The sequence below is a fragment of the Notothenia rossii genome (assembly GCF_949606895.1).
Source record: "Notothenia rossii genome assembly, chromosome: 7".
In the NCBI taxonomy this organism is placed as follows: Eukaryota; Metazoa; Chordata; class Actinopteri; order Perciformes; family Nototheniidae; genus Notothenia; species Notothenia rossii.
Genome location: NC_136905.1, coordinates 1437028 through 1453339, shown reverse-complemented (window position 1 = coordinate 1453339; position 16312 = coordinate 1437028). Strand labels below are relative to the sequence as shown.

At 40.1% G+C, this 16312-nt stretch overlaps 2 protein-coding genes across 2 annotated transcripts in view; one reads left to right on the top strand and one right to left on the bottom strand.

The window, feature by feature from the left end:
* Positions 1-16312, top strand: part of LOC307013548 (uncharacterized protein) — a gene marked incomplete at its 3' end in the record, with an annotated part of 315140 nt that overhangs the window by 124991 nt on the left and 173837 nt on the right. The window lies entirely within an intron of this gene.
* Positions 2489-14456, bottom strand: LOC307013152 (uncharacterized protein). The gene is made up of 2 exons (XM_079640407.1): positions 13992-14456; positions 2489-4411 (listed from the first exon to the last, which is right to left on the bottom strand). The coding sequence occupies exons 1-2, from the start codon at positions 14239-14241 to the stop codon at positions 3342-3344; spliced, it is 1320 nt and encodes a 439-aa protein (XP_079496533.1). The 5' UTR covers positions 14242-14456; the 3' UTR covers positions 2489-3341.

Sequence of the window (16312 nt, the reverse complement as noted above, 5' to 3'; positions counted from 1 at the left end):
GATCGAGAAAATAACATTGTTACAAAAAATCAGGCCGTTTGGTAACAAGGCTATTTTCTCGATCTATTTTTTTTCAAATCGGTCTTTAATCCCCTCTGTAACAAATCGACTACGCAAATTAGTAATTCGAGACAAAAATGTCCACTGCAAAATACTTTGATAAAAACATTATATTAAAAGGTTTTTTTCACAACTTTTTTGGGTTCAATCTTTTAAGCAACTTCCGCCCTAATAGAAAATACCAAAAATGTAATCATTTTCAGGATTTTAACCCTTTAAATGCCATTTTGAAAACATGAAACTGCTGTTTTTTTTCATGATGAAATAAGAGAAAATGTGTTATTTTCCAAAAAATACATATCTGGTGACTGGCTCTTTTTTTTTATAACAGTCTTGGATATGTCAAAGATTAGCAGCAACATTTATTTTTTTTGCATTATTAGTTTTTGCACAAAATCAGATTGAACAAAAAAGTTACATATTAGTCATTCGGGACAAAAATGTCCACTTCTAAAAACTACTCTAAAATGACAACAGATTAATATTTTTAAAAGCTTTTTGGGGTTAAATCTTTCAATCAACTTCAGTCCTGATCAAAAATACCAAATGTTAAATTATGTTCAGGATTTTAACCCTTGAACAGCCAGTTTGAAAACAGGAATTTGTCTTTTCTATGAAAAACATGCACAAAAAGGCAGTTATTTTCCATATAATGAATGTTGGGGGGGTAGGCTTTTTTTTATCACAGTCTTGGATATGTCAAAGATTAGCAACAACATTTATTTTGGTGGATTATTCGTTTTTGCACAGAATCAGATTAAACAAAAAAACTCACAAATTAGCCACTCCCATTATAACCACATCTTTTGATCTCTCCGCCATACCGGTATAAAATCATGCATTTTGTAATGTCAGGGTTTTATATTGGAGGGAAATATTTCAATCTGTCCTTTTTATTCTATATACGCGTGGGCCCTGAAACCAAACCTCTGGCAGCAGGAATGTAGCGCGGCGTTTCCTCATGAGAGGGAAACCAGATTTGAAAATGTTTTGATATCCACCCACTGCCATGATGGACACGATCCTCGGGATAGGATAGTGCAGAGGCTTGTAGCGCAGCTACGGGATGGCATCCTCTGTGTCCTCTCCACTTTCAGGGGAAGGGTCAGACGAAGAAGGATCAGACTCCACCACAAACTCCACATCAGATTCTCCTTCTCATGTTTGGCAAAAAGGTGTTTTATCCTTGTGCTGACTCCTTTCAAGCACAGTTCAGATCCACACCAGATTCTCCTTGTCAGGGTGTTTCTGTTTCAGAGGATGAGTCCTGCAGCTGAAGTTACGGGCTGCATGAGACCTCTTGTCCCTCAGAGAAGCTCCTCTTCATCTTACTGCTTGTTGCATATCACAGGAATGAAATGACCAGTCAGCCAAACTACACATATTTGAACCTTTATCTTTGCAGCCAGGTGTTTTTATTTACTTCAAGGAGTGTATGTATGGCTGTGTATGTCTGTTTGCTAAAGAGACATTATCAAAGGACTTTGAAGTTCCAAACAATTCAAAACATGGAGGTCAAGCTGGGTCAAGATCATACATCTGTTTACCTCAGAGACACATGAAACAGCACACATGAAAAACAAAACGCGATGAGAGCACACTTACTCCTGTCTCATTCTCACACACAATCACTCACACACACACAAGGTATAAGGAGGTTTAATATGTACGAGTGTGTATGAGTTAGGGAATGAGGGAGTGAGAGAAAAAGAGAGAGAGAAAGAAAGATATGAGGCGAAAACTGCGACTTGCTGTAAACCAAATCTACTGTATATTGTTGTCTCTGTACACACACACACACACACACACACACACACACACACACACAAATTATTTTAACGCGATTAACACATGTGTATTTTTTGTCCTCGGCCGCCCCGTAGTTTCAGAGCGCATCGAGTTTAAAATACCATCTACAAGCTGATGCTGACAGCCCCGCTCCTGCCGCCCGCTTGCGGCAGACCACACTTCCACGGTCACCGGCAGGCACCGACTGGCCATTGGGAGGACCGGGAGGGTGTGTGTATGTGTGGCGCGAGAGAGAGACCTTACGTGTATTGTGGTTGTTGTTAGCATCTGGTGCTAGCTAGATGCGCTAACGGATATAAGGAGCCGTTTCAATGAAAACAGAGGAGCGACACTTCACCGACAACTGGGCCGGGCACTTGACTTTATGCAGGTAGCCAGACAGTGGGACATAGTACGAGAAGTCAGCACACTCAGCACGGATAGTGTGCGCAACATGATTGCAGCGTGCGTGCGTACACACACACACACACACACACACACACACACACACACTGTATTGTATGATAGAGGTTCCAGATTGAATTGAGGCGAATATTTGTAATGTTCAGAGGTTGTTGTGTTTAATATTCATGAGAATATTTGTCATTGTTCAAATGATAAACATTTGCATAAAGCATATTTGTCCACTCATATGTTGATAAGAGTATTAAAAACTTGAAAAATATCCCTCTAAGGTACATTTAGAACAGATAAAAAATGTGCGATTAATCGCGATTAACTATGGACAATCATGCGATTAATCGCGATTAAATATTTTAATCGACTGACAGCCCTAGTATATATGTCATGATGTATGTATTTGCCCTGTGCTGTGTGTTGTACTTTTTATTGTCTGTTTATTGTATGTTGAATTGTATGGAACAAGCTGTAATAATCTGCACTGAACACGAATTCCACCAGCTTGGCTGTGTGGTCATTAAAGATTCTAATCTAAGACACTAAGACTAGCTGGTCCCTTGTAAAGGTCAGTCCACCTTAAATGAGCAGTGGGTGATAAGCAGGTTAATATATATCCTTTATTTAACCAGGTAAAAGACTCATTGAGATTAAAATCTCTTTTCAAAGAGTGACCTGGCCAAGAAGGGCAGCATGTACAAAGTTACAACAGATAAAACACAGACATGACAGGCAGACAAAAACAGCTGTAAAACACAAATAAAATGGCACATTAGCCAGTCAATATGCGAAGTAAAACAAACTATTAAAAATCAAAGTTAAAGGCAGGACACAGGAACTTGGTCCTGAGGAGATGTAACGATTATTAAACAAGAAATAGTCGAGTCAAGGGGTCGTAGAAATGAACATTTGTGATTATTAGTGAATCGGTTGCAGTCGGGTGAAAACAGGCTTAGGGAGTAACATATTACTAACGGCATCAGGATACAAAATAGACAAATGTATTCCCTTACCAACACACTTGGTCTTTTTAAACGATTACGCCATTTAAATCTTTTGTCACAAACTTTGCAGATCTATTTTTCCTCTCCTGTGTGGATTCTCATGTGTATCTTTAAATCTCCACTATGTGAGAAACCTTTCTTACAGACTGAGCAGCTGAATGGTTTCTCTCCTGTGTGGATTATCATGTGGTCCTTTAAACTTCCACTATGTGAAAAAACTTTCTTACAGACTGAGCAGCTGTATGGTTTCTCTCCTGTGTGGACTCTCATGTGTGACTTTAAATTTCCACTCTGTGAAAAAGCTTTCTTACAGACTGAGCAGCTGAATGGTTTCTCTCCTGTGTGGATTATCATGTGGTCCTTTAAACTTCCACTATGTGAAAAAGCTTTCTTACAGACTGAGCAGCTGTATGGTTTCTCCCCTGTGTGAACTCTCATGTGTGACTTTAAATGTGCACTCCGTGAAAAAGCTTTCTTACAGACTGAGCAGCTGTGTGGTATCTCTCCTGTGTGGATTCTCATGTGTGTCTTTACATTTCCACTTATTGAAAAAGCTTTCTTACAGACTGTACAGCTGAATGGTTTCTCTCCTGTGTGGATTCTCATGTGTGTCTTTAAATTTCCACTCAGTGAAAAAGCTTTCTTACAGAATGAGCAGGTGAATGGTTTCTTTTCAGCACTGCGTTGTGGATCACTGACAGATTCATGTCTATTTTTCAGTGAGTTTGAGTCTGAGGCAGGTTCTCTGGTCTCTTTCCAATCAGCACTGTCTTCAGTGTCAGGTTCAGAAGAGTCTTCAGTGTGGTCCTCAGTATTTGGTTGTAAACTGTTCTCTGGATCTGAGTTCCTGGCTGGTTCTGGTCCTCGACAGTCATCTCCATCAGCTTCTGTTTCCATGTGTTCAGTTTGTCTTTGATGAAGCTGAGAGGACTGAGGTTTCTCTTCATCATCTTCACTCTTCACAGGGTCAGGAGTGAAAGTGGACTTGGTGATATCAGCCTCCTCCAGCTCCTGAAGCTGCTCTCCCTCCTGTTCCTGCTTAATGTGTGGGGGGGGCTCTGGGTCCTCCTGGTCCAGACTGGTGCTCCACTCCTGCTGGTCAGGGAGAGGCTCTTCTTTAACCACCACCAGCTGCTGGACGTCTGCAGGAAACAGGAAACACACAGTCAGAACAAACTGTTAAGTGTTAGCATTTAAAAATCTCATCACCATTACAATGGGGGACATTTTGCAGCCCTAATTAATGCCTTTGTTTTTATATTTTCACATTATCTTTCTTAGTCCCACCTATTGTGTATTTGTGTTGGCTCAAGTCACCTCATGTAGCCCAGCCCCTTTCCACTTCCAGTTAAAAATGTAACTCAGTTTCCGTTACTACATGGTGCGTTACTCCGTTATATTTTCTATAGTCTCGGCTCCCAGACGTTGGTGAGCGGCGCCAACAGCGAGGCGAACAGAGATGAGAACTGTACTTAAGTACAGTACTTGAGTAAATGTACTTAGATACTTCCTGTGTCACATGTGGAGACACGCTGTGGGCGTTTTTGTTTACTAACAAGACTATCATGGCGGCAGCGGAGCTCAAGTCGAGTTTCTCCGCCTGGAGATTGTTATGTATGTGTCACATCAGGTGTGACTGTGCCTTTAAGATGGCACCGGGAGTTTTGGGATGTGTGAACCGGATACAGTTGTGTTGTTGCGGTGTTGTCATTGGAGCGTATGCAACAACGTGTTCAATAAACGGTCAACCTAAATGTCGTAGTCCATAGTCTTATATATACACAACAGAGATATTCTCACTATTTCACTTTTGTCGAGCACAAAGAAAAGAAGGTTTTAGTTAAATGTAAGTTGCGTCGTGGCGGGTCAAAGATCCTATCTACTGCCCAAAACAGCAATTAAAATCTGTTGAAACATCTGCAGAAACAACATGCTGGGACGAAGCTAGTAGCCTAGCTAAGACCACAGATCCAGACTCATCCCACGCCACTCCACCTCCACCTAAGCAACAACGGCTGGATTTTAACCGAGGGACTGCTAGCCAGGGAAAAGTTGATAAAGCCATTGCACGGTATGTTGTAGAACACATGCAGGCTATTTTTACTATTTCTATTGCCATTTCTTGATCAACAGATTGTATTATTCTCCAATGCAGTAACAGTACTGAAATGAAGGCTATAAGGGCATTAATGGGAGCCTTTTTTTAAGTAACTAATGCGTTACCTGTACTGTTGTTGGTGTAAGTAATCAGTAAAGTAACTAAGTTACTTTTGAAATGAAGTAACTAGTAACTGGTTTTCAGTAACTAGCACAACACTGGTTATAGGAGACATTTGTCTATGCCATGATACATCTATAAACTAGCTCAGAGCTGCCAGCATTCACTGCAGGCAAACCTAATGTGACCATTCACTTTTGATTTCTAAGTAGAAGAAGAAGAAGATATAATGTATTCATCCCTCAGAGGGAAATGTCTTCCCCCACTCTGTTGTGTTTAAAACATTACACACAGGGAGGATGTACATGCAGAAACACACAGAGCATATACAGTGGGGCAAAAAAGCCGGCTATCTGGCAGCCTCTCTGCGATCCCCTCTCCCCTCTCCTATCCGCATGTGGTTGTGTTTGTGCATGTACAGTACATGCACAAACACAACCACATGCGGATAGGAGAGGGGATCGCAGAGAGACTGCCAGATAGCCGGCGCCAGGGAGCAGTTTTGGTGTTTGGTGCGTTCACAACCCAAGTAACATTGACCTGCTAATCTCTTTCAACACAAGAAAAAGATGTGCCAATTTCTCACATCATTTAGCTTCTCAGATCATCAGAGACGTGAAGCTACCACAAAGTGCCTTGTGCAGCTAACACAGAGTGCATTCTCGTAGCGATTGCTACAACCACACCGAGTTTGTTAGGAAAGTAGCTTTAAGAAATGTATCAATGTTCTAAAATGTGTGACTTTAACTCAATATTTAAAAAACAGAGTGATTGGCAGACAGTATGCAAAAAACATATTGAGTTTCACTGTAAGTAAAAAATGAAAGGATCTAGAAGTTAAATAACATTAGCATCTTCCATAGGCCTTATCACACTAGCATGTACAATCAAGCCAATAGCATAACGTGCTAACAAGCACTAACAGCCAGACTCTGAATATCAAAACCTTGTTAGCAGTTAGTGCTACCACTATGCTCAATTGGTATTAGCATTGCAATTACAGTAAAACAAACAACCTATGTTGTCCTTGTGGACGTCTAATAATATCCATCATATTGAAAGAATAGGCCTTCACCAAAGCATGTTGACAAAGCTAGTAACAACAGCGAAAGACCTTTACAATCCAAGTCAATTAACTTAAATATGTATTGTGATAATGTCCCACACAGCTAGTTGGTTACAACAATCTGCAGTGATGTCACAGGGATTTCAGGCAGCAGGTAGTTGAAGGTTGAAGGTTAATCCATTTGCTATGGCTACAACTGCCTCGTGGAACAACAACGTTTTCCTTTCTGTTTGTTTAATATAGGAATGCATCTTTGTCTATCACACTTTGCTTCTGTAGATCTCCCATCTGACTTTATTGTGAGCTTGTGTTTTCAAAAAGTAAATTGAGCATGTTTTATGAGACTGAACAGTCACATAGGGTATTTGACTCTCTTAAAACCCAGGTAGTTACAGAATAGGTGTCTCAAAAAGAAAGCAATCAGGAAGGCAGTACTATGCATGACTACAAATGATAATAAACTATATGTAAGGCAAGGCAAGTTTATTTATATTAGGGGTGCACCGAATGGGAAATTCTTGGAAGAAACCAATACCGAAAATAGGAAACAGTTGGCCGGAAACCGAAAGGCCGAATTTTTTTACCACTGTTGTTCAGCTACCTGATTATGGAAAAAGACATGATTATGGCAAAACTTAACTTAAATAATAATCACTATTATGGGTCCATAAAACATTTATTCAGCACTTTTGAATGCATACAGTACATTCATTCCAAGTCAAGTGCATTTTCTTTTCTCTGTAGGATAACTACAACAAAGTGCATTTCCCCCCCCCCCCCCCCCGTCGACAGGGGGTCGCCAGTCTCTGGCACTGTTAATTTGGGGGTCGCGGGCTGAAAAGTTTGGGAACCCCTGCATTATATATGCCAGTGGTAGCATGTATATGTTAAAGAGAAGAGGCCCCAGGATGGAGCCTTCAGGAATCCCACATGTCATATTTGTCAACTCAGATTTGTATTTACCTATAGAAACAAAGTTGTTTCTGTCCTTTAAAGAGCAACTTCCAGATTAAAGACACCTGTGAATAAATGCGTAGGAAAATGATGAATACACTAGATTTCCCAATAAATATATAGAAATATACACTACAGTGACATCTGGCGTCGTTTTTGTAAGACATTTTCACTTCCGCATAAAAAAGCCTCGGCACGTGATCTCCCGCGTGTGACGTAACATGGGGGAAACAAGGGGGAGAGCGGCCGGTGTAACGTATTAATAAACATGGATCCCAATGCTAGTTTCGACACAGAAGAAGTTGAACATGAATATTCGAATGCATATGACGGACCACAACCTTATAATTATGAGCCTGCTAGGCGTCCAAGAGACCAGGAGCAGCCAAGGATTAGAAGAAATAACGGCCATCGGAGAGAAATTGAGCTGTGGTGTGAGGAGAACCAGTGGAGAACTGGGCAGCTATCTTGGTGAGTGACCGGCGTTAGCTACAGAATGTTAGCTAACGTCACATCACAACATTGTGAAGTTAGCTATCATATATCAGGCTATAACTAAAGTAGTATTGATAATATAGTAACGTTAGTGGCAGGACTGTTGATACTGATCCATAACAGAAACTAATCCGCAAGTATCAGCCGTATCTCGCGTTACCTAATGCAACTCCACACTATGGTGCTGTGTACCGGAGGAGAGACGCGAGATACGGTTGATACTTGACGATCTGGCGGAGAAAGGTTGTGGAGCCTCCGTTGATATGTCGTTGTAAATGGCTTGATGGAAAGCAGGTGTGTAGTCGGGGAAGGTGCACAGCTGATTGCAGCAGGTAAGTGGAGGTTGAGCCGGGAGCCAGGAGTGACAGCCACCACGCACACACAAACAACACAGACAGGGGGAAACAAACAAACACAAAGGAGACGGCTGGAGCAGTACAGCCACCACAGCGTTACCTAATGCAACTCCACACTATGTCTTACGGTGCCGTGTACCGGAGGGGGGAGAGAGAGAGCAGCGAAGGGGGGAGGGGGTGGGGAGAGAGATGTAATACGGTTTCCTGATAAAGCTGTGGAGAGTATGTGCTGCAGGGAGGTGGATGCACAACGCACCCAGGAACGAACGCTAGCTCCGGTCCTTTTTACTGTGGACTCGATGTCCTGACAGGCTGGTATTTGTGCAACCTGCACAAACACAATACTGCACCATGATTACAAATGGAGAAATACAATGTAAAACTACCGAAACATACCAGCTCACTAAAACACAACCGCTCAACTCAACGCAACTACTAACTATACCCGCGGTCAGAGAGCGGAGATGTTTACCCTTTGTGATGTAATATGATGCGTTTGACGTATGACCTTAAAAAAAAGCCGTTTTTAAGAGCAGAGCTCAAAATTGCTCCTTTCGCTCTGAATTCCTTATGTCTCGTAAAACATATCAAATCCTACATTCACTTTTTTTTTTTATTATAATTTTCAAGCAAGTTTAAGCATAAATGTAGAAAAAAAAAACACCTGCAAGATGCTCTTTAAGTAGGATTCAAACCAATGTAGAACTGTTGCTGAAAATGTCCCACCCAGTTTTCCAGTCGGTCTAGTAATATGTTGTGGTCAACAGTGTCAAACGCAGCACTGAGATCTAATAATACTAACACTGAAGTTATGCCACTGTCTGTGTTTAAGTGGATGTCATTGAAGACCTTTACAAGAGCAGTCTCAGTGCTGTGGTTTGGACGAAAGCCTGACTGGAACACATCGAAACAGTTGCAAGAAGTTACTCAGCTGTTGAAAAACAACTTTTTCAATGATTTTACCTCGAAAGGGGAGGTTCGATATGGGCCTGTAAGTGTTAATTACTGAAGCGTCTAGATTATTCTTTTTTAAGAGCGGTTTAATGACTGCAGTTTTCAGGGCCTGTGGAAAAATACCTGAGTGAAGAGATTTGTTTACTATATGAAGTAGATCTGAGGCCATGCAAGGCAAAACATATTTCAAAAATCCTGTTGGAATAATATCAAGGCAGCAGGAGGAGGATTTCAGAAGTTGAATAAAGTCCTCCAGGTTTTTATCATTAATCTGATGGAATTGTGTCATGGTGTCTGAATTGATATTAGGTGGACATAGGGACAACACATTTGCTGCACCTGATGCAGAGGCACTGACTGCTTGTCAGAGTTTCTGAATTTTGTCAGTGAAGAAGGAGGCAAAATCATTGCACGCCCTGGTGGATAGAAATTCACTGGGGGGTTAGTTAGTCTGTCGACGGTAGCAAACTAAATGTACTAAATGTACACGTTGATTAATAGCTGCTTAACTTGTACTTGGGACAGGACTGCAAAGTACAGATGGGATATTCCTGATCATAATCAAACTTATATAAATGTGCACCAACATTAGTTATCAGTGTTCTCTATTCTCAATTTAAAAGAATAAACTGACAATAAAGAAGTCTTATAACATATTTTGCTTGTGTCTTTGGCAGGGGCGGATCTACCGCGGTGACATGGGGTGGCAACTGCCACCCTAAAAATAGCTTTGCCACCCCAGCTGCCACCCCAGTTGGCAGCTTTGTTTTTGAAATAAAAGTTGTGGCTCATCGGACATTTATGAAAGAAAATCTTTAATGTCCGAGTGCAAGTGAATGCAGCACAAGACGCAAGTCTTGTAACCCCTGCCCCGGCTCTGGCGCGAGCGTGGAAATATGATTCCATTTGAACGGGACGGTGCAAAACGAGAAGCATTCGGGGGGTCTATGATTCGGATCGGACCCAAGTAAGTAGACGGAAGGAATGAGGTATTTGCCGTCTACAATGACAGAGAATAGACTGTCAAGTTTGGCTGTACTCAGCATTGAATCAAAACGCACTAAAGCTTTGGGTCTTAATATGTGTATACATATTTTTTCTTTGAGATAACAGTTTTAAGTACTGGGAAAGTCAAAGAAGACAGTGTGTAAAACTACACTGCCCAGCCAAACAAAAGTAACTTTCATATAACTAGGCCAGCAGTAGCCTACGTAAGGGCTTTCCACTGGATAATAACTGCAGAGATGTGTTTTAGCACGATACACGTTTTTAACCCTAACTGATGCACTTCTTTAATGCGTGTTCTTTCTGATGTAAAGTCAAGGTTGTAACTGTTTGCAGTAAAGTTGTGGGGCGCTGAACTGTTCCTTTGATTCTTATGAATTTTGATTTATGATAGTAATTTATTCTTTCAAATTTGAAGGAGGGTGAGCAAGCATCTTGAGGAACATTCATCATTAACTCCTCCAAAAAAATATAGTTTTTTCAATAATAAGTGAATATGTGAATCATAACAGTGATTGACAGCTGATAGGAATTATATGATTGTTAATAGTATCATATTCATTCAGACAAAAATTTATGAGACAGTTAATTAATGTACTTATTGCAGCAGTCTGCATAGATTTGGTACCCCTGCTGGTCTAAGAGTGAAACAAACTCATTCAGTTATTGTTCAGTTAAAATTCATTACATTTTGTCTGCCACCTTATATATTTCTATTTAAGGCTTTACTGATGTGCCACAATAATGTCACCTAATGTTATTGAGTTAAAATATAAAAAGTGTGGTTTTCCAAGTTAACATTGATTGATATAACTGCGATTAAATCACCATATACTTCTGCCCCTGGTCTTTGGAAGGCCTTCAGTGTTCGTTTTTTATTTATCAACTAGTTACATTGTTATTTTGTAAATTAAGAAAATAACATCCAAAGAATTAAACAATTATAATTGCAATGTAAATAGTTTGCACCCCATTGTTTTGCTTTTAAATGAATCTTTATGGTGTGGTGTTACCAATTCTTAAAATAATACAAGGATTATTGGCAATCAATGTTAATGCATGTTAATGCAGGAAACATATACATCTTTCAGGTCTGCCTATATGATTGCCAAAAAATAAATAAATAGGGCTCCCCCGAAAGCAAATGGGTAATTCGAACACTGTTTATACCTAATTCAGCTTGTTCCAGAGGTAGATAAAATAGCTAAGTGTGTTAGGTGTAACTCTTAGTGTGTGCTCCGCTCACCGGTCCGTCACAGCGGGTGGAGCTGCAGGATTTCTGCTTCACACACGTTGCATACCGCTATTTTATTGTCCTTTTCGGACACCTTAAAATACTGCCAGACTGGTCAAGCCATTTTGGCGAGCTTGTTTTGCCGCGCACAGAGAAAAGTGTCATGTATTTTACGTCATCATTTTAAGTCATGCGATCGGCATTTTTAGAGAGCCCGATCGATCGGTAGAGAGTGAGCATCCCTAATATTTATTGATTGATTTCTTTATGAATTATTCTCCCGCAATTTGAATTAATGCAAAGTATTTGTTTTTATTTGCTTTTACACATTTAAAAAGAAATGGTGAATAAAGAAGCACATTAAAACTAAAGTATCAATGTATGTCACATTTAACCAACTAGTGCCCACATGCATGGGTCATATTGAAATCAGTACATTAAATGGCATATTATTCAATGTATGTATTTTTATAAATATATTTATTTTGGTAGGTTTCCTCTTCCATAATATATTTTAATTATTATAATAAAGTACATATGTCTAATAATACTTACATAATTTTACTTACGATGTGAATGCAGTACTTTAACTTGTGATGGAGTATTTTCACAGTGTGGTGTACTTTTACTTCAGGATGTACTACCTGCAGCAAGTGCTGATAAAGGGTCTAAAGCAGGCATCCTCAAAGTCCGGACTCCGGTCCGTATCCGGACCGAACCACAACTGTCTCTGGACTCTGAGCAAATTATACTTTTCATATGTATTATCTGTTATCTGCGAGATATCGCCGCAACACAACGAGTCAAAATTCTCTGCTATGTCCACTGCAAACAGCGCTCTGCATGTCCGACTGTTCCACTGTCTTGTGTGTGTGTCTGCCCTAGGGATGGGTACCGAGAACCGGTACTAAGTCAATACCGGTACCTGATTGGACGGTATCGGTATACCGTTAAGCCGCTGGACAAACGGTGCTGCTATCAGTATATCTGTTACGTCTACTTCCTTCGTTTAACTTTAAACCATTCTGGTTGGTTGGGAACCCTCATCCCGTGTGATGTATCCGGTTTGAGACCCCTCTGATTGGCCACTGTAAATGCCACTCGTCATCTCTCTCAACAGCGCTCTTATTATTGTTGTGAGACTCCCGCAGGCATGGCGGACAGAGCGAAGCGATCCAAGGTCTGGGTGCACTTTAAAAAAATGTAGTGGCGATAGTGCAAGGTGCAATCTATGTACTCAATTAGTTGCTTGTAAAGGGGGTGACACAAGCAACTTAATGACGGAGTGCTAGTGCTAATAGTGCTAGCGGGCTTCAGCCGCGCCGTGTGTAAATGTGGCCTGAGCGAAGGCTCGCAGGCAGGTTAGCTGCTGCGAACGGGTAATATGTTTTGTTTACCTGAGTGTAATCTTGCAGGCACATCGTCTTGTCTTTTTTTTGTTTATTAACACTGACAGTGTATTAATGTGAGCTCCTACACCTATAATAATTTGGCCTTTCATTGAATACTTTATAAACCAGTTAAACTTACAGATGTCATTGTGAATTCGAAAACTGCATTTAAAAAGGTCAACGTTTCAATGTATGGTTCAGCAATTGTTGGTCGTTTACTAGGAATTGACATATTTTAAGCTCAAATACGTTGTTCTATGTTTAAACCTTCAGACACATGTTGACGTGTTTCAGTTCAGCACATCATTTATTTTGTGATGATTTAAAAGTACAATCCAGAATAATATACGTACTCGCCTTTATCTTTTTGCCATCTTAGCCTTTTGACCAATTTCTTCATATCACAGTTTTGCATGATGTCACTGTAGGACAATGTTTTAACGATCTCTTGTCGAGCTAGGTTGTCAGTTTGAAATGTCTGGATGAAGATGTAAATGATTTACAAATGTTAAAAAATGCCTCTTTTCATCCTCTGTCTGAGGGGAAACCCCAAAAAGCATGATAGGGCGAACCAGGCCCTTTTAAGTTATTATTTATTTGTGTCTGCTTCTGAGAAGCTAGTGTATAAGTTATACAGTTATTTCTGCAATTAAAATAGAATTACTGTTTAATCTTCACATTTTTTTTTCATGTCTATAATTTTGAGCACCAAAATTATTGAAAAGTATCGATAAGAGTATCGAAAAATACCGATACCGATAAGCAGTACCGGTACCGGTATCGATAAAATCCTGAGGGATCAAGCACAGACACAATAACAATGAAAACTGCATACAGATTACTTTTGTTTTTGCAACCTCGTGTTAAGAATCTTGTTGCAATTGTTTAAAAGTTTGAATGACCGTAATAAACGGACCTTTGTCTCATTGAACATTTGTTTGGACCTTTAAGATTTGTATTTGAGTACCCCTGGTCTAAAGTGTTATTAATGTGATAATAAAGTTCTACTGAAGAGTGTGAAGTGTTAATTAAGGGTAAAGGGAACAGACCTGCTCTGTGTATCCGAAGCTGAGGCTGTAAAACAGCGTCCAGTAGTTTCTGGAGTCTCTTGTTCTCCTCTTTGGAAAGAGACAGCTCCTCCTCGAGCTCTGCTATTGTTTGTTCAAACAGAGCAAATATCTCTTCAGTAGCAGCAGTGAGTCGCTGCTTCTTCAACGACAGCAGCATTTGGACTTTACTCATGTTTCCTAGATCACCTTTTCCTGCAGACTCCGTTAAACACACCGTTTCTCTCTCCATCAAACTCTCAATCTGACTAGTGTTGCTAACGTGTTTCCAGCTAGCATGCTAAGCTAGCTCCTATAGTCCGAGGTAAACGCTCCAGAAAAGAGAGCACAGTCCATTCAGAGGTTTATCCAGACACAGAGATGATGGATCAGTAGAGCTGGAGCTCACACACACTTTCTCAGGAACACACAGAGAGAGAGAACCGTAGCGATGAGACGCCACATGGATCCAAGTTCTTCTTCTTCTTCTTCTTCTTCTTCTCTCGGTTTTTGGCGGACTGCAAACAGCTTTAAGGTGCATACCGCCACCTACTGTAGAAGAGTGTGTATCACCATATCATCCTATCACCACTTGTGGAGTTTCTGAACTGACACTTGACCTGCCGTGCCTCGGGGAAAAAAAGACGCTAACTACCTAAAGATAATTAGCCATCCCCGTGTGGAAACTAACAAAGCTATCTGGAGCCCAGGGAAGAAACAAAAGCAAAGAGGAGGAGAAACGGGACAAAGACAAAGGTAAATAATTGGTTTAACCCTCCGGTATCACTGTGGACGTTTTTGTCCATATGGGTCATTTTTCACTTTTCATTTTGCAATAACTTTGGTTGTGTTAAAAAATTAGATCGAGAAAATAGCCTTGTTACAAAAAATCAGGCCGTTTGGTAACAAGGCTATTTTCTCGATCTATTCTTTTTCAAATCGGTCTTTAATCCCCTCTCTAACAAATCGACTACGCAAATTAGTCATTCGAGACAAAAATGTCCACTGCAAAATACTTTGATAAAAACATTATATTAAAAGGTTTTTTTCACAACTTTTTTGGGTTCAATCTTTAAAGCAACTTCCGCCCTAATAGAAAATACCAAAAATGTAATTATTTTCAGGATTTTAACTATTTAAATGCCATTTTGAAAACATGAAACCGCTGGTTTTTTTCATGATGAAATAAGAGAAAATGTGTTATTTTCCAAAAAATACATATCTGGTGACTGGCTCTTTTTTTATATAACAGTCTTGGATATGTCAAAGATTAGCAGCAAAATTTATTTTTTTGCATTATTAGTTTTTGCACAAAATCAGATTGAACAAAAAAGTTACATATTAGTCATTCGGGACAAAAATGTCCACTTCTAAAAACTACTCTAAAATGACAACAGATTAATATTTTTTAAAACTTGTTGGGGTTAAATCTTTCAATCAACTTCAGTCCTGATCAAAAATACCAAATGTTAAATTATGTTCAGGATTTTAACCCTTGAACAGCCAGTTTGAAAACAGGAATTTGAGTTTTCTATGAAAAACATGCACAAAAAGGCAGTTATTTTCCATATAATGAATGTTGGGGGGGTCGGCTTTTTTTTATCACAGTCTTGGATATGTCAAAGATTAGCAACAACATTTATTTTGGTGGATTATTCGTTTTTGCACAGAATCAGATTAAACAAAAAAACTCACAAATTAGCCACTCCCATTATAACCACATCTTTTGATCTCTCCGCCATACCGGTATAAAATCATGCATTTTGTAATGTCAGGGTTTTATATTGGAGGGAAATAGTTCAATTTGTCCTTTTTATTCTATATACGCGTGGGCCCTGAAACCAAACCTCTGGCAGCAGGAATGTAGCGCGGCGTTTCCTCATGAGAGGGAAACCAGATTTGAAAATGTTTTGATATCCACCCACTGCCATGATGGACACGATCCTCGGGATAGGATAGTGCAGAGGCATGTAGCGCAGCTACGGGATGGGATCCTCTGTGTCCTCTCCACTTTCAGGGGAAGGGTCGGACGAAGAAGGATCAGACTCCACCACAAACTCCACATCAGATTCTCCTTCTCATGTTTGGCAAAAAGGTGTTTTATCCTTGTGCTGACTCCTTTCAAGCACAGTTCAGATCCACACCAGATTCTCCTTCTCAGGGTGTTTCTGTTTCATAGTATGAGTCCTGCAGCTGAAGTTACAGGCTGCTTGAGACCTCTTGTCCCTCAGAGAAGCTCCTCTTCATCTTACTGCTTGTTGCATATCACAGGAATGAAATGACCATCCAGCCAAACTACACATATTTGAACCTTTATCTTTGCA